The 10,340-nt window shown below is 41.4% G+C and overlaps 1 protein-coding gene across 7 annotated transcripts in view; it reads left to right on the top strand.

The window, feature by feature from the left end:
• SEPTIN11 (septin 11) overlaps nucleotides 1–10,340 on the top strand; it is an 86,600-nt gene that overhangs the window by 33,424 nt on the left and 42,836 nt on the right. For all 7 annotated transcript variants that reach the window (XM_046656286.1, XM_046656282.1, XM_046656285.1 and 4 more), the window contains exon 2: nucleotides 9,246–9,360. In XM_046656286.1, coding sequence (XP_046512242.1) covers nucleotides 9,246–9,360 — 115 coding nt within the window. The remainder of the gene's footprint in view (nucleotides 1–9,245; nucleotides 9,361–10,340) is intronic.

The following is a 10,340-nucleotide window of genomic DNA, read 5'->3' as shown; positions in this document are numbered from 1 at the left end:
TCAGCAGCCAGTATGAATTCTTGTCTTCACAGCCCGCCCAAGCCCACGCGTAACGGGGAGCAGGGGGGACCAGGCACCAGGGTGTCGGGTGTCTGCCGTGGCTCTCTCTCTCCCACCTGCCCTGTGCAGAGGGAAAGCCAGGCTGCCACTGTACCTATCTCCTTATCTGCAAATGAGGAGATGGGATAATATGATTTCTGTGAAACATCACACTGGATACAAATTTTGGTGAGGTCTGATGGGGTAATTTTAGGAAAAGAGGAGTACTCAAGTCATGGGTTTCCAGGCTCAGAAATAGAAATCAGCTGGTAGACTGGGTGCATTTATGTCAATTAAGAGGGCTGGTGGGAAAGGTTCGGCCGAAAAAAGGTGTAGTGGGTGGTCATTCCATCTGGGCGCAGAAGAGAAAAGCTAACCTGGTTCCGGTGGCTTCAAGAAGTCTTCACTGTCCAATTCAGACGCTAGCGGGGGTGGGGGGTTCAAGATGATTCAACTGTGGAGTTTTTCCTCTGCAGGAGGGTGGAGGCCTATAAATTTATGCAGACTTTTTTAGGGTTAGCAATGTGCATGCTATTCGATGTTATTCTAGGGACCTCTCAGATACCTTGAAGTAGATGCTGTTGCCATTTGGCATAAGAAAAGGGGAGGAAGGACAGATTTGAATGGAGAATGAGGGGGTAGGATGAGTTCCACTGAGATGTTGGTTTAGAGATGCCTGGGGCATGGATGCACAGGAGGAGGAGGGGCTGCAGGTTGTGACTATGGTTGGTGACTGAAGTCGTGGGCAAGGATGAGCTCATCCAAGAAAAGTGTGTCAAATGAGCCAAGGATAGAGAACTATGTTAATTAATTCCTGCCCTGTGAGGATGATAGCCCTGTGAGATAGTGTATTTTAAAGCTGACAAAACAGGCTGAGAAGTTAAATGACTTCCCCTAGGTCACACAGCTAACCAATGGCAGGGTTGCCCTGAGTCCTCAGACGTTAAGCACTTTCCTGTGCACTGTCCTGTTTTTTTGCTTACTCTCATTGCTTTCTATGTGACTTGGTTCTGTTATTAGAAAAAATAAGTACTCATATATTTTATCCTATCATCCACCTATTAGCTGGAATAAAAATGTCAGGCGTACCTCCTTTCCGCGCCCAGGATCCGAACCAGCGAAACCCTGAGGCGCTGCAGCGGAGCGTGAGAACTTAACCACTTGGCCATGGGGCCAGCCCCTCCATTTATTATTTATTGTTATTGTTATTAGCATTCCCTGATTTTTAAAATCTTTTATTTATGTTCTATTATAAAAGTGTGAGGGGTTTTTCTGGTAGTAATTCAAATATTACAGAAACATAACAATTAGAAAATAAAATTTCTCTATAATCCTACCATCCCCAAAGAGAACCTTTACACCATATTATTTTTGAGAGGATCTGGAAAAGCAAAATTTGTTCCTCCACTAGGAGTCTTTTGGAGAGTTACTTAGAGATGGCACTTGAAATTGGGGCAGCTACTTAATATTAATCAAGCTCTTTTCTGGTCATTTTGTGTGTTTCCAAGGGTGGCTCCCTGGGTTTGGCAGTCAAGCTGATGTCCCTGGTTTTGTGACTTGGAGACTGGCCCCTGGATGCTCCGTCTTCTCCGTCCCAGCCTTTTTCACTAGGCTGCACTCAAATTCTTTCCTCATGTGGTTTTCCTCCTAACCGTTCCCCTCTTCTTCCTGGCTCGCTCTCTTCTGCTGCTTGTGTGAGACCGTTTCCTTGGGGGTTTTCTTGGCTCCAACCTTGGGATTTCATGGTATAGATGACAAGCAGAGTAGTACATGTTGTCCAAGTCATCCTTAAAGAATGCAGTCCTCATTGGTAATGAGATCTTTAGACACTTTATATTGTGAAAGTTACCCCAGCAATGCCTAGCTTTGACAACATCCCAATGCAGGCTTCAGAATTGTGGTTTGGGTCGATACTTTGCATTCCAGTGTTTTCCCTTTTGCATGGGAATGAAGGGCGTTTCCTATCTTCCCACAAACTTTCCTTTTTTAAAAAGAGAATATGAAACCAGTTCAATACTCTGTGGAATGTAGTTAGATAAGAGTATGTATTTACAAAAATAATCTATCAGGCATTTGGGTAAAACTTACTTCTTGGACAGTTTGTGAGGCCAGAATTTCTCCAAATACTGGGAAATGGCCGGTGGTCAGTCAAGGATTTCATGTGAGAAACAAATGTTCTTCTCTTTGTCTCTCTTCAGCATCTGTACTACTGAAACAGGACCTCAGAAGAAGATACAACCTAAGATGAGGAGGGCATATGTACCCCTTCTCCTCTCCAAGTGGGTATCTTTATGGGAAATAGCAGACAGCTAAGAGAATGTGCCCCATTTAAAATTGGACATTCGTTTTCTTGAGAGTTGAGTCAATCATTTCTATCTCCTCCCATCTGGCAATGATGGTCAGAAAGACTCTGTTTTCATCTGAATATATAAAACTTGCATATCACCTGGAAATAGGAGCGATCTACTAAATTAATACCCAACAATTCTGCAAATTAATACATCTTTTTACCTACTATAGGCTGGTGGATTCACTGGAAGAGTGACTACTTAATCACAGGGGTTATGAGTTTGCATAGTATCGGGTACTTTGGATAGCTTATGATTATACGTCTGTGCCTGATTGACACCTGAGTGCCCCCTTAGATTGTAGCTCCATGAGTTAGGGATGCTTGATATTCTCACCATTATCTCCTTAGCATTTGACACAGTATCTAGCACATGTTGGTACTCAATAAATATTTGTTGGAGGCCGGCCCCATGTCTGAGGGGTTAAGTTCCCAGACTCCGCTTTGGCGCGCCAGGGTTCGCCAGTTTGGATCCTGGGCAAAGATCTAGCACCACTCATCAAGTCATGCTGAGGCAGCGTCCCACATAAAGGAAGTAGAAGAACCTACAACTAGGATATACAACAATGTATTGGGGGGCTTTCGGGAGAAAAAAAAAAAGAGGGAGATTGGCAACAGATGTTAGCTCAGGGCCACTCTTCCTCACAAAATAAATAAATATTTGTTGAATGAATGAAAACATGAATAAAGATTTACTTTTCTTCTTGAAGAGAGACGGTTAACTTGCACAGAAGAGCTATTTCCTACATTTTGTTTGAGGCTATAAATCTACCTTTCAAAAATCTTGTGGAAAGTGGCAGATAGAACTGAAGGAAAAAAATTGTTTTTAAGCAGACCTGTTGCAGAGGGTGGGTTCATAACTTTTATTTAACTAAGTCGTAATTATTATAGTTTTTTTTTTTAAGATTTTATTTTTTTCCTTTTTCTCCCCAAAGCCCCCCGGTACATAGTTGTATATTCTTTGTTGTGGGTCCTTCTAGTTGTGACATGTGGGACGCTGCCTCAGCGTGGTCTGATGAGCAGTGCCATGTCCGCACCCAGGATTCGAACCAACGAAACACTGGGCCGCCTGCAGCAGAGCGCGCGAACTTAACCACTCGGCCATGGGGCCAGCCCCAATAATTATTATAGTTAAACAAGCAAAAGAGAAAAGTTCATATGGAAAACACGGAGGTATGCACACAGATTTTTATTAGGTTTGCGGTTTCCTGGAAAAGTGATAGAAACTCCCCATCAAATTGAGCCATCTTGATCCGGCAAGAGAAAACATACTACCAGGAATTTTTTTTTGCCCTGTTTTGGCTTTTCTCAAGCAACATGACAAATTTGGATTTATGCGTCTCTGATTTCTAGATTCAAGAACGAAAGGCTTTGCTTCGAGGTCATTTGGTTAAATCTCCTTGTTTTACAGATGAGGAAACATAAACCCACAGATTAAGTGACTTGGATCCATATAATTTATTATCCATAAAATGAGGATTTGAGAAGAATGTAATCACCACTTCTTGTCAGTGAAAATCTCCAGCTCTCTAAATGAATGTATAAAATAACTTACCTCTTAAATTAAAAAAAAATTAAATATTAAAGGGGTGAAATTTTTCTAAACTTTAATTGTAATGCCTATTTTTAAAGGTAAAAGTTAAGTCTAATTGTTTTCAAAATACATTAAAACATACATCACCTTGGTACCATTCTCACTTGCTTCCGCTGGCTGATAAGGATCAGCAGCTACAGATTACCTAACCACATCTACTGAAACCTTCGGTTTTAAAGGGAACGAAATGGGATATCACTTCACTTTGAGTAAGGTGAATAGAATCCATCTGGACACATCCAGTTTGTTAATTTCAAGAGGCTCTGGGCTGGATTAAAATAGAAGGAAAAGTGAAGACGGGGAATCCAGAATGGTTTCCAGCTGTGGAGGATGTTGATGCCTGCAAACAGGAACGTGACTCTACGGCTTTTCCCCCAGCTTTGTAAATGAGTTTCCTATTTAGGGTGGATTTTCTTCATTCTACAATCGTCATTCTCTCTTCCACTTTCTTTTTGTTCACTCTGTTTTTCCCTTTGTGATTTTTCTTTCTTAGTTAGTCTGAGGACTCTGCTGATCTGTAGCTTCTCCTGGCATGCCTAGTTGCAATAGAAGAGTTCCTGATTTATTTCAGATTTTAAAATCACAGTTCTCTCTTCCTCACACCCAATTTAGGGAAAGGAAGCCCAGGTTTCCTGAGGACCTGTTAAATGCTAGGCACTCTCACACATACCACTTCCTTAACTCCTCCCAACCGCCTTGCCAAGTGCTCCATTTTTACTGATAGACGAAGAGAGATAAAGCTAGGAGGTAGGTAGAGCTGGTGTTCAAACACCCATGGTGTCGGACTCCAAGACGTTCACCATCCTGCTCCTTCAGCAAGATTTAGAATTGTGGATCATATTTTAAAGCCGCACTCAGATTGTAGGTGTTGGCACACAGTCTCATTTGTTTTATAATTATTTCAATAATGAAGTCAGCGATGTATCTTCTAAAAACTTATCGATTATAAACTTCAGAGTAGTATAAATTCAAAATAAAGTTACGGTTTGGGCTTAAATGGCACTTATCTAGAATGCTTCTGCAAGCTGGACGTTTGTTTCCCTGGTAGATTTGGGGAGCTCCAGCCTTCCTCAAGTGTGCCCCCATGAATTTCCCTACCCAAAAGCTACTTCTCCCCGCTCTGTCATCCCATAGTTAAAGTCATAGTATTTATCACTTTCATCCTTCGTAGTATTACATTTAATTATGTCCTCTCTCTACTGTTACACTGTAAACCTTTTAAGGGCAAGAAGAGTGTTTATCAATGAGTAACAAAAGTAATATATTCTTGCTCCCTTTAGTGCTTTGAGTAGTGAGTATTTTTGAAGGAACAAATAAATAATTGTATCCATATGGAGATGTTCTGAAAAGAGAAAATGAGATTATCATGTTAAAGACTGGTTGTTTTATACCACATAATTTAGTCATAACCCATTTCAAGTTGGAGTGGGCATAGAAATTATCCAGGTATAAACCCTCCCTGGATAGATTAGCAAATGGGGGACTAAATCAGTTAAGGTCTTAAAGTTACTTATTTAGTGGCTCCATGTTGGCACTTTCATCTCAAAAATGGTTAAAACTAAACTTATTAGCTTCATGTGCCATTGCTGCAAAAATCAAAGTCTGGTCTTGGCATTGCCATGACCAGTGAAAATATGTTTAGAGCTACTTGGGCAATTCTGATTCTTGACTTTTACCTCTTATGGTTGCCAAAGAATTACAGTTTTAGAGAATATGTGTTTTTCTATTTTAGTATATTGGATTTTTATAGCAGCTAAAATCATTGTGTTGTCTGGGGCCACCTGGGAACTTAGATCATCATGAGACAGCAGTGAGTAAGTGCAAGGGCTCTGGACTCTGGAACCTGACTTCCTGTGTTCACATTTCAGCTCCTCAGTTTGCTAGCTGTGCGACCTTGGGCAAGTTACTAACTTTCTGTGCCTCTGTTTTCTCATCTGTAAATTGAGATTGGGTAAGAATAGTAACTACCTCATAAATTGTTAAGATAAACTAACTAGTTCATGTTTAGGGCTTTTTCTGGAATATTGGAAATGGTCAATATATGTTAGCTGTTGTGGTGATGCTCATGGAATATCAAATAGCTTGACCCGCCTTTATCCAATCATTATTTTCCTTTTATTGGTAAGGGGAATGTTTACTGAAATTGTCCCTGAGATTTCATAATAAAGACAATGATGGGGGTAAAATTTCAGTGGGATCTGGAAGGTGTGGATATGTAAGCCTTGGCTACAATCCAGATGGAGGAAATAGTATGAGTAACTCTGTTGGGGAGAAACCTGGGGTTGTCCCGGGAACAGTGAGGAATTCAGTTTAACTGCAGGGTAAGGTGCTCCATGGGGAGAAGTGGGAGATTTGATAGGTAGAGAGATTTGGGTTTAGCCCCTGGAGGCCCTGAGGTGGCAGGCCAACAAGTCTGGCTTGAGGGCCTTTGAGTACCGAGATCCTTTTGGCAGCAAGGCAGAGAGAGGAAGGATTAGAGAGAGTGGGATCGAGGCAAGAAGACCAATTGGAAGGCTGTTGAAGTAGTAGGAATAAAGAAGAGGAGGAGGGGGCGTTGACAACACTGAAATTGATGCAGAGGGTCGGAGGGTGTCAAGCATAGTCATGTGCCATTAACAGAAATAGGGGATTCTGGAGTAGGGGTGAGCTTGGCATAGAGGAATATGATTTCAGTTTTGTCAACATTGGTTTGAGGTACAGATGGGACAACCCAAGAGAACTGCCTCCTTGACAGAAATTCAGAACTGGTACACAGGCCAGGTGTTCGGTATGAGATAAAATTCTGAGAGTCATTTCCAGGTATGTGGTAGTGGTAAAGACATGAGAATATATGAGATTCTCTCAGACCAGGCCTTATAGACTCAAAACGACCCCATGTTCTTTGGATAGAGGTAGCCAAGGCATGAAGCATTAAACATGGTACCATAACATGCTGGAGTGTAGGAATTCAGTTCAGCTGCTACGTGTGAGTTAGAGCTCTTCTCACATTTCCTACAGTGCCGTACAGTTTTTAAGCCTGCTCATGAACCGAAGAGAGAACTTCTTATTTCCCTTTTCCCCATCACTTACTGATGGGCAATAATTCTCAGGATCCCTTTAATACTAGGCAGAGAATTAGGCTCAAATTATGGAATAAAAGTGGCATTCAAAATTTACATATTTTATATTACAAAGTTAGAAGACAGAGACTTTGACGACATAAATTTAAATTAAAAAAATTTTAGGACCACACTGTTTTTATAACCCTTCATTTTGTATGTGGTTTTCAGTGGGTATAAAAATACTCAGGGGGTGTGTGGGTGGTTTCTCGTGTTTTGGAAATGGTGAGAATATGAGATGCTGAGCACTGGGTTCTCGGATGAGAGCTATAATTACTAACTCTGCTTCTTTCCCAGGATTGGCTCATGGGTGGATATCTGAATCTAAAAACCCAACAATCCAGAATCCAGAGCAATAAACCACTCTTTCCTCCCCACCAGAAATTAAAAGAATTATTATGGCAGATAAGAGAGGGAATGTAGGATGATGGTTCTTCCTTGCTTCGTCTCCTTTCATGCCATTCGCTGACTGTTCAAGCCAGTCGTGCAGCTGAAATGAAGGCTGATGTGATGGCTTCTCCTAGCCTGATACTCAACAGCCACTGCACAGCTGTGATGGAAAGAGTTCTAAATATAACCCAGACTCATTTCAAATTCTCTTCCCCCAAGTCTTGACGGATGTGGTGAATACCATAAAAATACCTGCTGTCTGAACTTTTGAGGCATCTGGAGAGGAAGAGGCAGGTAGTAGAATTAGGGCCGTGTGGTGTTGTTGGGAGGCCTGGCTGGCCACCAGGACTGCTGCCCACTGGGGCCTGCTCCCGAAGCTGTTTGGTGAGCTGTCGACCATGCCATCCTGTTCAAGGATAAGTGCCGACTCTTGAGTCTCATATTCACTGTTGGCAGGTTTCAAGGAAGCTATTCATAGACGAGGCATCTGTTCTCTGTCCCATTGACCTCAAACCTGCAGCTGCCACCATGGTATTTGGGCACTGTGGTGGTTTTTAGTCTTATTTCACAGAATCAGAATTTTAAAACTGGCAAGGACCTCAGACGTTATATTCATAAAGCATTCCATTAAAATCACTACATTTAGGGAGTCTCATTTCTCTGCCTATATAGTGACCATAGAGATTTGGAAATGGAGCCTCAGGCCTTGATTATTAAAAAACTTTCATCATGATGTAACCCAAATAGGAGAATAATGAAAACCAGTTTTTTAAAAAAATATTGACTAAGTGATCTTGTATGAAGCTTTTGCTTTTTTATTAAAAAATGAAAATCTGAGGCTCATTTTTTCACCAAATTTCTGTATTTTGAGAATAAATTTCATTGGCAACACAACCAGGATACCAGGTGTCTTGTTTTCAAACAGGCTTTCAACATCTAGTTTCTGGAATGCCAAACCATAGCTGTGGTATTGTCATTAAGACCATAGCTAACCTCTGTTTTCCTGGGAAAGAAAGGTTTCACAGATTATCTCCAACATTCATGGGATGTGTTCAAAGTTGTAGAGGCAGTCAGCACCATCTTATAAAACTGATACGTGACCCAACTTTTTCCATGTGTGATAACTACCTTACCCCAGTCTCCTTCCGTAAACTCGGAGAAGGCCGGGTGAGTGCAGACCCTGTGCTAGGAGCTGTGCAGGCGAGAGCAGAGAAGCCCCAAGAAGCCCGTACAGCTAACGGAAGAGATGGGACCAATTCATGTGCTGAGTAGTTTTAAACATGTTGCATTACAGTGGTTACAGAATTTCCTTAATTGTAACACATATGTATCCTCTACTGTGAGCTTCCGGAAACTCCTTCATGTCGCTGGAAGAGTGTTACTAATTTTTCACTCTGGGTTCAAAGTAAACTGAAAGCTTTTCTTGAGTGCTGGAAGCTATCAAAATGGTTGGAGTTTTTATGTCACTTACCGCATATCTGAAATAGCCACCTCTAGAAGCTCAGCTTTCCCTGGACTGGTACACTTGGAACAGGGAATGAGATGCCTTGGGAGGTGGTCTGCTTTGCGAGTCAGTGTGATTGTGTGGGAAGAGCGTGGCTTGGGAGTTGTTAGCACTTCCAGTTGTGTAGAAGCCAGGGGAGGGCGTGGGTACAGAGGGAATCTCCTTTTTCCATGCGTGTCAAGAAGAGAGGAAGGAGAGGGTAATGTCTGTAATGTGTGATACCCAGGTGGCATGGTTCATGGATTCTCAAACATTTCCCCTTTGAAATTCCAGAATGAAGAGCTTCGAAACTTGTCCCTTTCTGGCCATGTTGGGTTTGACAGTCTCCCTGACCAGCTGGTCAACAAGTCTACTTCTCAAGGATTCTGTTTCAACATCCTATGTGTTGGTAAGTGACTTACCACTTGCTGCCGAGCAAGGAGTCTGACCCTTAGGTGTTGGCAGGTGACTGTCAGAGGAGCACATTTCAGGGAAATTAGGAGAATGATATTTTTACTCTTTTTTCCATGAGTAAAGCAGGGCAATAATACCCATACTCTATATGTCACATAGTTTGAGACTTGTAATTGGGTAAATGCTTTGTAAGCTTTGTGTGTCACATAGTCAAACAAGTGATCAGTTTAATATTGTTGTTAAAACACATTTTAATTTTTGGTGGGGGAGGGACTTAGACCCTAACTAGACTACAGGAAGTTGAAAGAAGGAACTGAGATGTACGCACATGATAAGATCACTGAGAAGCATTTTAAGAATTTGTTTCCAGAGTCTCTGACTACACTGCAATAGTAACCTCCACTGAAGTCTTTTTAAAGATGTGCTGCCTGAAATTGCTTTGCTTTAATAAACTTATAGTGTTTAAAATTTTTGCTTTTAGAGCAAAAGACAATTTAAAATTCTATTTTATATTTGAAATAAATTTTATACCTGAATTATCAAATTAAACTTTTGTCCTTAAATTGGAATCTAAAGTTGACCTTTGTTTATTCCTGGTAGATAAATGGAAAGGCCAAAGAGACCTGATTTATCTGCATCCTCAGTATGTTTTATTCATACCCTTTAAATGTTATGCGTTAGTCTACGCCTCTAGCCTTTGGTATTTTTCTTCTTCTCTCTGGCCATATCCTTTTTAAATTAAAGAGAGGAAAGCAGAAAAGAAGGTGGGGGAAAAAAGAGGAAAGTAGAAATATAAATCTCCTGTTGTTCTGAAGCAGAAATGTCCCTGGAATGTTATGGATAATGGCCTTTCCCTCACCTCTCTGTCACTCTTGATGCGTGACTTGCTATGCTGCTGTGCAGCAGTGACATTGCCATCATCCTCGGGGCATATACTTCTGAGACAGACCAAGAGGAATTCTATACGCAGCCAAG

The sequence above is a fragment of the Equus quagga genome, chromosome 3, assembly GCF_021613505.1.
Source record: "Equus quagga isolate Etosha38 chromosome 3, UCLA_HA_Equagga_1.0, whole genome shotgun sequence".
NCBI lineage: Eukaryota > Metazoa > Chordata > Mammalia > Perissodactyla > Equidae > Equus > Equus quagga.
This window is presented reverse-complemented; position numbering and strand designations above follow the sequence as displayed.